Genomic DNA, 15869 nt, shown 5'->3' with positions numbered 1-15869 from the left:
ATTCAAGAGGCCCAACATCAAACGGACAAAACTGATAAATATCAGTGTGTTTATTTATTACCTTCTCTCTCAGTGGCACTCATGGTGTTATAGATAGAGTAAGGGTTGTTTAGGTTTAGGGCTGGCTCCAAGAAGCATACAGGAAAAGTCCCAGTCAGAGATGCCAGACAAGCGCCTGCTGCTGGCCTCTGTCTGTATGGAAATGCTGTGTTAGGACTGCCTAATGTACCAATCTTATTTAACTCTTTGGGTTAGTAGCCCAATCAATGCATGCGGACAATTCATGAGTTTCACAATTTCTTTGATTTCTATGATCAACTATTATATGTACAGTATTCACAAAAACTGTTAAGCAAGAAGTACAATTTTCTAACCAAAAGCTTATGTGAAAAAATGAAAACTACAGACATTAAAGTAAAAACATGACTGAAAAAAACATTATTGTCATTAGCACTCTAAAATCGCATAGCAATACAGGCAGTACCCTTCCATGTAGATGCTGCTACTGGTGCCAAGAGAGTAGAGGCTGTTAAGGATCCTGTAACAGTACGCCTGGATACTCCCCACTGGAAAGACAAGTTGATGCTTAAAGCTGAGATCCTTGTAAGGTTTCTTTCAGAGACAGCCAACGACACTGAGTAGGAAAGCTGATAGCATACAATCACAGAGAGATGGACTAGCAAGATGGCTGCTTTTTCAGGTAATGAATGATTCCTGTAAGGTCAGGATATTAGGGAGGGAGACAATATGCTCCTGCTGCCCTGTGGCTATGACAGAGACACTTAATGAGAGCTGATTTCAAAGATGTGGAAGGTAGGAAGTTGAGGGGAGGGTGTCCCTGAGTGATTTCAGGGGTGTGGAAACCAGCTGTTCATCAAGCTCCATAACATACGGAGGGACACATATGAAACTACTGAAAACATGTGGTGGTGGTTTTCATTTTACTATTGTGAGATGATATAGGAAGGTATGTTACTGTATTTTAGGGTGTAAAACGCATCATATAATTATTTCAGACATTCTTCCACAGTGGTTAAATCAAGGTAGCCCTTACCGAGGAGGTCCACTCCATAGTTTTGAATGCCAAGATGCTGGAAGAGGGAAGTGAGGGTGGGGAGAAGAATGGCGGTTGTGTTGCTGAGAACTTTGGCCACTCCCCTTGCCTGTTGACTCCTACTCTGAGGCAAGCAAACCAAGGTCACAGAGAGGTTTTCAACAGTCATCTCCAGATCAGCTGCAGCTGCCTCAAAGAATGAATGCAGAGATGCCTGGATAGACTCTGGGGCTGACTTCATCAATGTCCTTGGGCAAAAGGGTGAGAAAATGTAAATGATTTTGTGACAAGCAATGATGTAGATACACTGTATGTATAGTTGAAAAAAAGAAAATAATTGATTTGTATTCTACAAAAATAGATAATGCAAAAGGAACAATGTTAAAGAAAAGAAACATTTAAATGTTAAAGGTGTCACGCAGTGTCTCTTTTGGCAAGCTATAATAAAACCGGTTAAGTGGACTAAATCAGCTGCTAATCTATCCACCAGACAAGTCCAAATGACATCAATCTCTGCAGAGCTAAGATTCTACTTCTAGCGTCATGCTTCAGAGGTATTGTCCTTAGGGAGTTAAAGTGATATCAACCACAATTAGATAGCATCAGTGTATCAGTGGCTCAATTACACCAGTCATCTCATCCTCAGACATGGTGGTATGACACTGATGTGACCGCAGGCAGAGCGGGGAGATCGATTTAGGCAGAGTGTGACAGTAGTGCCATCTAGCTACCTGGCATCCAGAGCCTGAGCCAAAACACGGAGGCAGCTTGCGACTGATGAGGCTTCGTTTCCTGGGGAAACACACACACACACACACACATATTAATCCAAAATGTCAGTGCACATGCAAAAGATAAAAAGATATGCAACTACAGAACATGCATAGACACACAATTAGAATTAGAAGAATCTCAGACAATTACATCTTTGAGAAAGCAGAGACAAAGGTTGAGCACTAAACAGACACAATCGAGGACAACCAAAGAGCAAACCAAGGGAGCAACTAACAAATGGAACAAATTCATGTCTGAATAAGCTGTATTTCCACACCATCCTTACCAAAGAGTGAGATCCTGTGTCTTGCCAGAGCTGCAAGCTTACAAAAGAGGCTGGATGTGAGGAGAAAAGACAAGTGAAGTAATGAGAGAGGAGTGGAAAAAGAAATTACGGGGCATGAAATCAAAAGAATGGCAGCAGAGAAGAATGAGGCTTTTTCTGTTAAAAAACCTTAAATAAAATAAAACTGTTCAATTATTATGTAAAAAATGCATGAGGAATGTGCAAGAGCATAAGAACATTTTAAAATACTGCTAGTGTAATCAGCACACTGTATATTTTGCTGGGTGTGACACATACCTTGCAATCATCTCCTTTTCTTTTTCAGAGGCATGGCTTCTGTTACCACTTGAGCAGAGAGAAGTGGACAGGAAATACAGACGGTGGCTGCTCACATATTGTTCCAAAAGAGGAAGGATAACCTATTGAATGGAATAATAGGCAGTGGTTACTTCATAAATCAACATGTATTACCCAAGTTTTCTCTGACTAGCTTTAAGTTCATGCTGTTTGACAACGTCATATACATGCTGTGCCTGCTTGCCCCACAGCTTCATTGAAGCTACAGCTAAGACACATTTTTATGGCTCAACGTTACATCAAATAGATAACTTTAGAAATCTTGTTTATCACTTGTTAGTTAAAAATATTTTCCTGTACTTCACCCGATTCAAATGTCTTATGATCATGACTACAATTTTTGAGGGGTCTGAGCAGTGCCTGCCTGTTTAACATGAGTTTATAATGATGGACACAACAACGACCTATAGGGGAAAAAGGTTAAATATTTTGCACTCTATTACACACTGGTAATTTACATACAGACAGATGGACAGAGACATGCATAGTTGTGTGAGTGTGTGATTGAGTGGGAGGTCTGAGGCATGACTGTTCATGGTCTTGGCTGACTGGGTTTGACTCAGGGGGTCCCATCAGTAAAAAATAAACCCTTTTCATTCGCTGTCTCCTTAGAGGCAGAACTGTGTGGGAAGCTTTAATCGATGTCCCGATGGCAATCAACACGCCTACATGGATTTCCAAAATGGTTAAAAAAAATTACACAGCCACAAAGGGCTTTACTTAGAGGGGTTGCCCATGGCAACCATCTAACAAATTAATTAGATGGCCTAAATGAAATGAGAAAAAAGGCAAAAGGAAAGGACAGAAAATGGCACTGGAAAAATTAAATTGGACGGGGGCCAAATCAATGTTAGAGATTCTATGTCAGCCCGTAGATTTGTGTTCAGATATGCATTGAGCTGATACAAACCTTGGGGAAAAAATGTATTGGTTGCTGGTGTGAAGATCTCTCTCCTTTAGACATCTGTCCTCTGGCTTGCATCACCTCTGAAAAAATCCACAATTAAATACTGAATAATATGCAATCAAAGCCTAAAACTGCCATGATTCAACTCCAAAAAACGAAAAATATAAATAATAAGTGTTTCTACATAATTTTCACTTGAGAATGACAGGTTCACATACCCAGGGTTAGTCTGAACAATTTTGTGATGGTTCAAATCAAAATTAGCCTGAGGCAGACTTGCTGAATGTAGCCTCGAGAGACTATTGCTCATTATTCATACAATGAAGATTCAAGGCCCAGTGATCGAATCTTACAGTATCAGGTACAAAGTTTACTCATACCTTTGGGATGTATAATACGAAAGTTCTTTTATGTGTTTTATCTTATATCCATGATTTTCTTTTTGGTCTTTACATTTATGAACAGTATAATGTTACCTAGCTCCAACATGTGCTCTTGGGCCTCCTCAGTGTGAGACAGCAGCCGCTGAAGGAGAGTGTAGCCAAAGCAGTTAACTATGGCTGGAAAGTCCATCTCCGCTGTCTTCCGATCCCTGTAGAGGGAGTGAAATCAAATAGGGCTAATAAAACACTACTGCTTTAAATACAGTGAGCTCTTGCCTTAAATACTGTATAATCTTGACTATGTATTTTATTTACAGATAAAAGCGTTGTGCAGTGGGAAGATAAAGAGGCAATGCAATTATCTTATTCACTGGTTGTGCTGTATTTCTGGTTGTGACCTGTGCTGGAAGTTGCTGCTGTGATGCCTGCCAAACAATGAGAGCAATATCACTGTCATGAAAATGAGCTCATTCTGTACTCACCTCCACACAGTGTAGCCATTGAGCTGAAGGAACTTGAGAACATCCTGGGCTCTTTCTTTGAATTTGGTCTTCTCCTTGGCAGTCAAGGTATCGTAGGGTACAAGCACTGAATGGCCACCCCCTCCTGAAAAAAGGGTGGGTCAAATACATTGCAATTTCTTAGCTGTTCTGCGCCCCCCGAGAGGACAGGACAGGAGTGGAGAGGAGAGGAGAGGAGAGGACTTGAAGAATTTTGAATAGCTGTTGACACCATGGTATGGTACCTTTACTCTCAAGTTCTAATTTCTTCCTCTTAGCCCAGGCATTGTGGTAGTTTTCAGCCAACTGTTCTGCCATAGCCTAAAGAAAAGAAAAGAGTTAAATCTATTTTCAACTCTCTGTTTTTACAAAGTTTTTCACTATAGGGATGCAAATGCATGGCAAGTTTAAATAATGGCCAAACACATCAGCTCCTTGGTCCAGCTCCTTTGGTCCCTAAAAGCAGCAGACGACATCCAAATGGACCAGGAGGAGGATCCAAGCCCACTTCTCCAACAAGGAAACTACTTTGTCAAGGAAATGCATCAAGGAAATGTGTCTTGTACCAAATTTGTTTCCAGTGGCAGATGATTTATTTATTTGTGTTGTTGTCATTTTAGAATATAATTATGTCTGGGCAGTTAGACTGCAACTGCATTCATTTAAACCACTTACATGATTGCATGATCTGACTACTCTAAATAATAATCCTGTTTACATGCAAGAAAATATATCATTTGGATTATTCAGATGTGCAACATCTTTGCTATATATACACACAACAACATTGGTAACAGGCCAGTGTTACCGTCTCTGCACAGTGTATGCCAGGATTAAAGTAGAATCAAAGTTGTACCTACTTTAACAGTGTATAAAGCAAAAAAAACTGAATCACTTACACACTGGTCCCAGGTTAATGTGATGCTGCTCATGTCCATAGGTTTTGGGCTGAAGGTTGATGCTCCTTCAAAGGACAGCTAGGACAGACAGCAGAAAACATGTACTATCCAGTAGGAGTGAAGTGTAGTTGTGAATGAAATAACTTTTACTACAACAGACAGTTCGGTGCCCAGAGGCTATGTGAATGTGGCCTTTGGAGTACATATACCTGTCCAGACTGAGAGACTCTGCGTGTGCAGGTATGCATGCCAAATGCGTCTCCTTCTTTGGTCCTCTCTATGGTCCATCCAAAGGCCAGCATACTCCTTATTGTCTCTTTAATGGCCCAGCGGTATGCCTCCTTCTCCTGGAAAACTCAGAAATAAAGATAAACCCTGAACTCAGCTGGTCATCAGAGGACAGCAGAAGAGCAAAACTTGCTCGAACTATTTTGATATTTCAAAAACTTGGAAAGAAGTGTGTTGTCCACTCCATACACCATGGACCAAGGCATTTTAATCTTTTATACTACATACACCACATTTGGTATGCAAGTACCTCTGGGATTTACATTCACACACACACACACCATAAAAAACTGACTTCTCAAGTCTACCTTCTCAGCCAGAGCCCTGTATGGCTTGAGGAGAGGGTGAACCTTGGTGTTCTCACATAGCTGCTCCCCATGAACCCAGCCATTGGCAAACTGGCAGCAATAACACACAGATTGAGTAAAAATCACACATTAAAAAAATATGCAGATGTTAACATAATAGCTAAACCACACAACACAGACAGATGTTTTTACACCGTAAAGCAGAAAATTATCTTAGGAATGAATTCTTCAGTGGTTCAGTCCTGGCAGGATGTCATACATCAACTCTACTTTTTCAACTTTAACAGGCCGTTCAGATTTGAGGAATAATTATAGTGATATTACCTTGTCCAGTGACCACTTCTCGTGAGTATGCAGAGCATACTTGTTCACTACAAACTCCAGTCTCTCTGGCACTGACACGCTAATGCAGGAAATAAATAATACATCATTAGCATAATTTGCACAGTAATCTATTTGGAAACAACTGTGCATTACTAATGGTAAAGATTTATCAAGAGCATGAAAATAAATCCTTAAAGTGTCCTTAAATATGACACTTTGTCCAAACGTAAATTCTGTCCACCAAATTACAGCTTACACTTCTCCTGGGGCAGAACAGGTCATCTTCAAGAAACAATATGTGCTATTTTTTTGTCCATAATGAATAAATATCCCTGGTCAGTATCTTACTTGGAGGTATCCACAGGCTGGGGGTCAAAGTGTCCTTCTGTATCCATGGAGGCTTTTCTCTGCGTATGGGACACGCAGCTCGAGTCCATGTGGTCAGGAGGCAGGGCCTTGGCCACTGCAGCCAGGCATTGGACACACAGCCTAAGTAATTGAGGTTCATAGGGCTGTAGAGATGGAGAAGAAAGGGGAGTATCGAAAACATGGACAGGGGACAAATAATACTGGGATTAAATCTAGAGAAAGTTTGAAATTATTGATGTCAAAAATCGTTTGATCGGTTTCCTCCTCATTCCTGTTCTAATATCTGTGAAACATGTTGTAGTCACCATCCTCCACACTTTATAAGACAGACATGGTTGGTACAATTTGGACAGAATCAACTTTTTGAATTTTCAAACATGCTGTAATTATGTTTATATGCACACATTAAACTATTTTTTTATGGACAAATCAAGGAAAGAAAGTGCATACAAGAATGTACCCCGGTTGCAGTAATACTTCCCCTGAATAAAGTCTATCTCATGCACACCTGCCGCCACGTAAAAACACTGTTAGAAACCTTGTTAAGTGGTCAAGAAATCCCACTTCTCCGACTGAAATCCAGTTGTGAATCCCTTACCCGAATAAAAGAGTTTCTTGTTTACACGATGTTTAAGAAATCCGGTTACAGCAGAAAACCAACACTAACCCGCTTAATTACTGTAAGTGGATGTAAATACAGTGTACGATATAATAGGTAACAAACGGATATAACATACTGTATATTGTGTCCCACAAGTTCAACTGCTATGAAATTCAGTTTACATAGCTTAAGATATTTTTCAGTTTTAACCAATCTACAATGGGCACTGGACAATAAATAGGACAACTGAAATACAGTGTGCCAGTACAGTACACATACAGTAAGATATACAGTATAATTTTCTCTAAAAAAGTTACACAATTCTGTACAACGCTGACTGTGGGCTCGGTTTTTGAGACTGTTTGATGTGAAACACAAGTGGGACTGGAATAACCTTGTGAACCCAGTTCTTTGATGTTTTTATGATCTGAATCAGTCAGGTAAGTGTAAATCAGAAATATGCTGGTGCATGCTTACAGTGAACTGAAAGAAGATTCAGTAATTGATTATGTCTCTCACTTTTCCAACAACTCTGTTTATGAGTGGGAGGTTTCATGCCAGAATATGAAAAATTAACTCTTGTTAAGTGTGTCATGTCTTCCTCCACTCAGGTTCTTTTAGAAGTACAGCAAAGGAGAAAATCAAATAGGTATTTTGCCGTTTCTCCTGAAATAGACTTTTAGGAGGATGGAAAAAGAAAAGAGGGGATAAATCAATGGTAGGATTAAAGTGTCAAAAATTTAACATTTATCATTTTATTGCAGTTTTTTTGGTGCTCCTGGAAAATATTATTCCAATTTTAAATGATTTCAATATGATCTTGAGATTGATACGGGTATTCAATATGGTTTACCTTTTTTGCCAAGGCCTTAAACACACCCCAGAACAACTTTCTAGACAGGTGGAGCTCCTCTTCAGAGGCCAAACCCTGGTCACCCTGCCCCCCAGCTAGTGAGTAGTACTTCCACTTCTGCTCGTAGTGACTGGTCAAGAGCTGGTAGATGAAAGTATAGAGACCAAAGTCAATAAAATCAATCATTCTAACTTGGTGTACTAATATATTTCACATATACTTTAGTAAACTGCCATTTGTGTATCCACCTTTAATGGCATCTTGCTGTAGTCACTGAGATGGGGAACATCGAAGACGAGACATCGAAGAAGAGGCTGCATCATAGATGGTTGGAGTTTACTGAGGACACAAATGAGTGCAGAACTAGTCGCATGAGCAGCTACACACACATCTACCAACACACATACACACACAATGAATGACTGATTATGTCTCAGAGGAATGACACATATAATTGAGAGGATGCCATGAGCGAGATGTTAATTAATTCAACATTTTGATTGAATTTAGTAAATTATATCTGATTTGGGCAAAAACAGGCTTTATTGTGATTCATTAAATATAATGAGTGCGAATAAGATTGCACTGATGTGTCTGCATTAGTTAACAATAGTTTCTTGCTGTGATATGTTGTCACACAGCAAAAAGAAGATGAAGACCACAGAAGATAAAGCTACCGAAAATAACATTGTACCACAACATATATGATCTCAAAAGCAATACCCTATCTTGCAGACAGCAATAGCAACAACTCTTTGCAAGTAGAGACAGAAGCCTCACTCTTTGGGTTGTTTCATCATACCAACTAAAAACCCTACCTGCACATAGCCATCAAACAATCTTCAATAGTGTCTCTCTGAGCCTTGGTCAAGCTAAGAGCCCTGGAGAGGCTGTAGATTGTCTGGATGAGAGAATCCACCAGCAAAGCATGGTCCTCTAAAGCACAGAAGAGAGCTGAACATTTGTTGAGCAGGGGAAGCACAGATGTACACAAGTATCTGTTGAGAGCCAGAGCCGTATCAGTGGATCCTAAGCCAGCCTGTAATGAAAAAGAGAGGTTACACTTGCACAGTAAATTAACTAAGTGGAACTAAACAGACACGACGGAGTGAGGAGGCAGCAAGAGGAAATGGGGACCATTGTTTCTCTAATTGAACATAGAGATAAAAAAATATATATAGAGAAAATTTAATTAATCTACTATAATAATCTATTACAAGCACATGTTAAAATTGAAACATCTACTTTCATTAGGAGGGATAGACATTGGTGTTGGGATGAAGCTTGTATTAATATGAAGTCAGAGGTCACTCCTACAATGTTACACTGGATCTCTCAAGCAGGTGAACAAGGCAACAAAATTCTCATACTCACAGTGTCAAGAGAGACGGCTGCCTGAAGGTCAGGCAGAAAGCCAACTTCTAGTAGGTGGAGAAGAAAACTCTGATTCTCGATGCCATAAACCCGGTCCAAGAACAGAACCATAGCTGCCTTGTGGTCCGGGCAGAATACAGTGGATAGGTCAGGCTCAACCACCAGACCATCTAGACAAATTAAAAATAAAGATTAGACCAAAGGTCATATCGGCATAATGTGTATTGTACATTTATCTATGCCATGTGTGCCGATCCCTCGTCCAGACTCAACCATTGTCACCATCGCGTACAGAATGGTGACATGACAGGACAGTCAAAGGGACAATCTATCTACGAAAATCTTGGAGTGTGGCTATTATGTCTAATGAGTAGGGGAAAAAAGAAAGAAAGAAAATTATGATTTAAGAGGCAGCCATAGCAGGTAAGCCAGGTTTCTGTGCAATGGCTTAATACAAGTTGAATTCACTGTAGTGATGTAAGATTGGCTGGTCGGCTCATCTGACCTTTAGACACTGAAGGTATTTGAAAGGAGATGCTGATGACTCCTTCAAGGTCCTGAATGGGGATGAGCGACCTCAGAATGGCCCTGATGCGGATAGCATCTCCTTTGCCTCGTTGAATCAACTGGACAACAATTCAGAACAAAACATTGTTATTAGTCAATCATTTAGAGTTGCAGCCAACAGTGCAGTACATATTTGATATTGTTGATTTGTTTTCTTAAAACATTGTGTATTAACTGTTACTGTGTTACTTACTGTGTTAAGTGTTTTAGTTCTGTTAATTTGAAAAATGTATTTTAATTTTTATAATTCTATTTGCTTTTTTATTATCTTTTTAATGGATTTATGGGGACTTCTGTAAAACATTTTGAACTGCCTTTGTGTTGCGCCATAGGAAAAATTGCCTTGTCTTGTTTTTCCTTTGCACTTCAATGTCACTGTAATAGGCAAAAATAAATGCAACATTTCAAAAGGCAATTTTTAGCAGGGGGTTATGCTGACAGTCAGGTACACAAGCTTGCCTAGTCTGAGGTTTTATATATATATATATATATATATATATATATATATATATATATATATATATATATATATATATATATATATATTTTAATACAGTACAACTTGAGAAGTCTCAATATCATTGGTATTGAAACAAACACCCGGCCACAGGTAAATGTTTCAGTTCAAAAGCAATAAACTGACTTATCTTTTAGCTCATTCTGACTCATTCCTTAAAAAGGCTTTATTGTTTCATACATCAGTGGATATTGATGCAGAAGGGCTGCTGAAGGCTGAGAAAACACTCACATGCATCTCTGGAGCACAGCGGCCCAGCAAGTCAATAAGGGCTGAATAGAAGGTCATGATGGCGTGCCCCATGTGAATGAGGTCATCATCAATGTCCTGGACAACATCTCTGTTACAGGAAACAATCATAACAGTCAAAGGCATGTCACGGACTAAAATAAATCATTAAGGATTTTTAACAGAATCAAATGATTGATTATCATTAAATAAAGCAGCCCGTTAGCCAGGCAAGATAAGATCTTTCCTCCTAATTTCTAATTACATTACGATTTATTTACAATTCTGACAGTCATAGACATACAACAGTTGCAGACAGAGCAGCGGTCAGCTCCAACTCCTGAATGACGCATCTTAAAAATAATCAGTCATTAAACTGTTGCAATTTTGTATTTAGGTTATTTTCCCTCTATTTACCAAGGGCAGGTTGGCGGAACACAGATGCTGTGTCCCAGCCAAGAAATGCTCCAAAAAGCCTGAGAGAAAATTATTCCTGAGACTGAGACGATAAGGCATAAGAAAACAGTGCTGAACAGACCAATACAGTGTTTCACTCCATTTAGGTGACTTTCCATTGTCTGTATTTACAACAAACATTTCCAAAATAAGTTAATAAATAAATTACATTAAATAAACTGAATATACATTTCTTTCAGTCAGTTAAGTCCTTCTCCACATACAAAATTTCTTGACGCTGGTTAAGTTTAATAATTTTGAACTTTGATTACCCATTGCCAATGAGAAAGTATAGAAACTGATGAGTATTTCTCTTATTTACAATACAAAAAAAAAAAAAAATAGATTCACTAAAACTATTGAATTGTTTGCAATACAGAAAACCAGTATCGTATCCATTAGAAAGCTTTCATACATAGGCCTTTGCATGTGTGTACAATATTAAATACATTGTTAAAATCAAAACAGTATCAAAGTAAATTGGTTCGCAGCATTATCAAATTGGTGATACCTGATTTAAAATACTAAATTATGTGTCTGTACATATATGCACACACAAACAAACTGCAGTACTCAACAACTAATACTGACAGTGTTCTGTTGGACTGGCGGGTGGTACAAGGTCCGTCCATAGAAGGGTCCTCTGAGATCTTAATGGCTTCCTCCATGGCTGCTAGGAGACCATTTCCCCCATCACCTCGCAGGGCAGGCCCAAAACACTCAGGTCGACGAATCAGCAACCTCAACACCACGTAAGCGTTCTCCTCTACACTCTCACCTGTGATCAAGACACACCATCGGTGGACTGCATGAAATTGTGAATTGTGTGTGGGAGGGCCTATTTCTCTCAGAGATTCTCATTGAACTAATAGGACAGGGAATGAATAAACTGAAATCAAACCAAGAAGATCAATAGAATAATGATACCCAGGTTAACATACTGCATGTATAGCTCATAGACTGTTTAGAAAAGAGGCAGCTGAAGCCACTGAGAGGCACGGGGCATGGAAAGCGAATGCCATTTGGTTGAACTGTCAACACCCTCAAGGACAATTTGAACTAACGACTTCTGGGCACCGCTTCAGAGTAAGAAAAATCAATAGTAGAAGAACCAGAGTTAATTACCTCTATTGCAAATAGCTTACTTAATTGGGAGCATGAAATGATGCAGCCTCTTGTGCCATTTTAAGTTTTTGCTCTTACTGTTCTAGAACTTAATAAAATAATCAAGTCAACCAAATTTCTGTAATGGGACAGTAAAGCTTATATGATTATGTACATTTTGAATAACATACAGCAAACTGACTGGAAACATCAGAATAGCACAAATTTCAACAGAAATGCTAAGCAGAGTTTTCAAATGTCAGTGTGTGCAAACAACTGGCAAACAGGTTACCATTACAGAAGACAGCAAAACGTAGAAAATCCAGGTAACGCTCCCCCTCAACAGGGTTCCATCCAATATCAGGATAGCCTTTAGCCACTAGCATCGGACAGCTCTGGAGACCACAGCCAGCAAGGTACTGAACCACCTGGATAGTAGATTAGATTAGATTTACAGATGCTGGGTTATTGCAGCTACTGTACAAATAATGAGGTACATCAAAGAGAAAAGTATTTTTTCCTCAAGTTGAATCTCTGTTGTCGTAACATTGTGCCTTTCTTAGAAACTGAATAAATAAATACGATTTCGGTTTTGCCCTTATTTGATTTCAGGTAACTAGTTGTAGCCATGGAAGTGGTGACACTTATTATGGAGTGTGTTGCTCAATTGTTGACATCAGACACTACAGCTAAGTGCTGCTTTCTTCAAGACTTTTAGTCAATTATTTGAATGTATAGCATATGTGCATTTGCAGGCTGCAAAGGAGGAAGGTTGTGGGAAGTAAACAGGGAGAGTATCATATACAAAGAAAACTAATGTTTCATAGAGAGTGACAGTACCACCTCAATACCAGAAGATAAATAACAGATGAGTGAAACCAGAGTGACACTGCAAAACAATATGGAATGGCAGAGCATGTTCATTACAGAGCAGAGCACTTAGCTATGTTTATGTGACATAATGGAGACTATTAACAGCAGTACAGTAGAGGAAGGCACAGAATATGAACTCACCTTCTCTAGGTCAGGTTCCCTCAACGCTAAGGCCAGTTCATTATTATCCATAACAGAGGCTGCTGCCACATCCAGAGGAGTGGCCCCACGCATGGACGGTGATGCTAAGGGACGAAGGCATAAAGCAATCTGAACACTAACTCTATATACTATATATAATGTCTGGACATTGGGATTTCTTATCATGGGGACAAGATCCTAACACCTTCACAAGGTTATTACGGCCCTACATTGTGATTCTATACAAAGAGCAAGTCAAACAAGAACTATTTTCTCCATTTTCTTATGTGCAAGATAATGTCCTAGGAAAGAGTAAAAGGGTCAAACGCAATAACATATATGTGTGTAGGTCAATACAACAGCCCTGCAGTTTTTACTTACTAAACTACCTTAGTGAAACTTTCAGTGTTACATGTTTAAAATGTAATGCCATCCTTGCAACAGCAGTACAAGCTATGGCCTAAAAACTGCCAGAGTTGAATAAACACCTCTCTCAAAAGGTTATAGGCTTGACAAATCGAGGGTTATTGTATTTTAATGCATTACACTACATTCTATAGGAGTTTTTGTTACTTTGCACAACACATTTGCATAGGCATAGAAAGTGAGAGAATAAGTGTACCTAGTCCAACACTGCTGTTTTCCAGTAGGTAGCTGAGATGGTCAAACAGGGCTCCCTGATTGTGACGACTGATGCGGCAAAAATAACACAGGAATCGACAGCAGCTGGCCACCATCTTGGGAAAGGTAATCTCCTAACAAAAGAAAATTAATGCACGGGTATAAAGGAAAGCAAATGTGAGGCGGTAGATGGTACAAAATAAACGGACTGTACTGCAGGGAGTATTGCCCTATTAATTATGCATGTCAGCTAGAACACACCTTTGACACCTTTTTTTAACCTTTACATTTAGAATATGACCTTAGGAATAACCATACTGTTCAAGTAACAAACTAATGAAAGACCTGGTTCTCCGATTACACACATTTTATCTATATTATCACTATAAATTTTAATTGCTCTCTTACCTTTGATTCCCCGTCTCCTAGAACATTGACCATCACCTCCATCACGGTCTCATGCATCCCCAATGCCCTCATTAGGTTGGGGTGCTGGTAGAAAACTTTATTATTCATTATGTCTCTGTGCATAAAACAAAGCAAATTCTGAGAATACCACACCACAGAGGATATTATGATACATATGTGTTAGAAATTAATCAATGCAAATAATTACACAAGATCACAATAATCAAGAGGTGTCAAAAGGAGCAAACCCGTATCGCATTTCAAATCTCCCCCTACCCTAGTCTTCTGATCATCAGCCTCTCCTCTTCTTTCCCCATGCAGACACTGAGGAGGGAGCGGATTTGGCTCAGGGAGGACAGGAGAGCCATGGTGTCCTCTACCGAAACCTGGCTAATCGTATAGGTTCTGCAGAGGGGTCCAGCCATTTGGCCTCCAAGGCCCTGATACTGGCAGTGCAGCAATGTGAAGACAGCCCTAACGAGTTCTGGGTCCTCCATCTCAGTCTCTTGAGCCCAATGCACCATCGTCTCAGAGATCAGCTTTTTGAGAGACTCTGAAAAAGTACAAGCTGGTAAAAATAGTGATGAAAGTAGAAGAGTGGAACCCTCCTACCTTTGAGTTAAAAAAACAAACAAACAAACAAACATTTTTTTTAATATTACAATTTTAAACACCCCAATCCAGCTATGTTTCTATATAGTTTTGATCCTGAACCAAAAAATGTTTCATGGTCCCATGAAATGTGAAAGTAATAAAATGGAACCGTTTTTGTTGTTGAGCACAGTATCCGAAAAGTACCAAGTGCACTTACTGCCACTCTGCAGTCTCTCCTCCACTTCTATGGGTGTCTTCTTCTTTCCAATGACTCTTGCCACCAGACTGAGAAGTCGATCTTTTACAGACATCTCAGCATCCTCTTCATCCTCTGTATCACCGTCCAATTCAATGCCTGCACAATAACAGCCAATAGGATGAGATTTCCTCAGTGGCAATCAGGCTTAAGTGCCTTCTCAGAGCTTTTTCACAGTTCCCTGGCTCAATAAAGATAAATAATGAATCAGTCAAACATGAACAGTGTTCTAACCACAGTGTGTGTTGAGGAGGTGATGAAAGTCTTGCAGGAGCTGTTGGATTTCCACTGGACATGGACAGTTCTCCTGCTGTTCATTCTCTCTGAAGTTCAGCAGCATGTTGATCTAAAGACAGGTCATAAGTGACAACAACAGTATAGACAATACTCACACTTAATAATGTAATAATAATGCCACACTTATATTGTGAACCATGATGACCAAGCATTTCTTTACGTTATGTTTTTTTCTTTTACAGCACACTGGAACATAGCAGAAACCACAACTCACTATTTTATACCTTAATCTTTTTAGATAACATGCATAATTTAATTTCTGCCTATTCAACCTGCTCCTGTGGGGGTGATCGGAACTCCTTGGTCTTGCGGGCAGTGAGAGCAGCGGACATGTTGAGTGCTTGCATGACTTGGTTGTAACGAAAGCGTTGGTTCTCCTGCAGCTGACCCACAAAGTTGTCAGAGAAGGCAACTAAAGCTTCTACCCTGTGGCGCACCTGGCAATCACACAGGTAGGACAGCAGATGGCAAAGCTGGGGAAAGAAATGTATTAAATCTTCCTTTATGATTCATTTTAAAACTGCTTATAG

The 15869-nt window shown here is 39.5% G+C and overlaps 1 protein-coding gene across 1 annotated transcript in view; it reads right to left on the bottom strand.

Moving 5' to 3' along the window:
- Nucleotides 1–15869, bottom strand: part of LOC139294576 (ryanodine receptor 2-like) — a 61496-nt gene that overhangs the window by 24863 nt on the left and 20764 nt on the right. The window contains exons 38-67 of the mRNA XM_070916493.1: nucleotides 15612–15812; nucleotides 15277–15388; nucleotides 15010–15141; nucleotides 14469–14745; nucleotides 14193–14307; nucleotides 13786–13918; nucleotides 13164–13267; nucleotides 12442–12577; nucleotides 11637–11823; nucleotides 10593–10701; nucleotides 9783–9903; nucleotides 9278–9447; nucleotides 8722–8942; nucleotides 8152–8242; nucleotides 7904–8044; nucleotides 6429–6592; nucleotides 6081–6159; nucleotides 5757–5846; nucleotides 5370–5507; nucleotides 5161–5238; nucleotides 4507–4582; nucleotides 4244–4367; nucleotides 3855–3970; nucleotides 3382–3446; nucleotides 2412–2533; nucleotides 2115–2164; nucleotides 1786–1846; nucleotides 1055–1302; nucleotides 485–566; nucleotides 62–192 (exon numbers count right to left, since the gene is read on the bottom strand). Coding sequence (XP_070772594.1) covers nucleotides 62–192; nucleotides 485–566; nucleotides 1055–1302; nucleotides 1786–1846; nucleotides 2115–2164; nucleotides 2412–2533; nucleotides 3382–3446; nucleotides 3855–3970; nucleotides 4244–4367; nucleotides 4507–4582; nucleotides 5161–5238; nucleotides 5370–5507; nucleotides 5757–5846; nucleotides 6081–6159; nucleotides 6429–6592; nucleotides 7904–8044; nucleotides 8152–8242; nucleotides 8722–8942; nucleotides 9278–9447; nucleotides 9783–9903; nucleotides 10593–10701; nucleotides 11637–11823; nucleotides 12442–12577; nucleotides 13164–13267; nucleotides 13786–13918; nucleotides 14193–14307; nucleotides 14469–14745; nucleotides 15010–15141; nucleotides 15277–15388; nucleotides 15612–15812 — 3874 coding nt within the window. The remainder of the gene's footprint in view (nucleotides 1–61; nucleotides 193–484; nucleotides 567–1054; nucleotides 1303–1785; nucleotides 1847–2114; nucleotides 2165–2411; nucleotides 2534–3381; nucleotides 3447–3854; nucleotides 3971–4243; nucleotides 4368–4506; nucleotides 4583–5160; nucleotides 5239–5369; nucleotides 5508–5756; nucleotides 5847–6080; nucleotides 6160–6428; nucleotides 6593–7903; nucleotides 8045–8151; nucleotides 8243–8721; nucleotides 8943–9277; nucleotides 9448–9782; nucleotides 9904–10592; nucleotides 10702–11636; nucleotides 11824–12441; nucleotides 12578–13163; nucleotides 13268–13785; nucleotides 13919–14192; nucleotides 14308–14468; nucleotides 14746–15009; nucleotides 15142–15276; nucleotides 15389–15611; nucleotides 15813–15869) is intronic.

Source organism: Enoplosus armatus, chromosome 12, assembly GCF_043641665.1.
Source record: "Enoplosus armatus isolate fEnoArm2 chromosome 12, fEnoArm2.hap1, whole genome shotgun sequence".
NCBI classification, from domain to species: domain Eukaryota; kingdom Metazoa; phylum Chordata; class Actinopteri; order Centrarchiformes; family Enoplosidae; genus Enoplosus; species Enoplosus armatus.
Note: the sequence above shows the minus strand (reverse complement) of the source record. Positions and strands in the feature narration are given on the sequence as shown.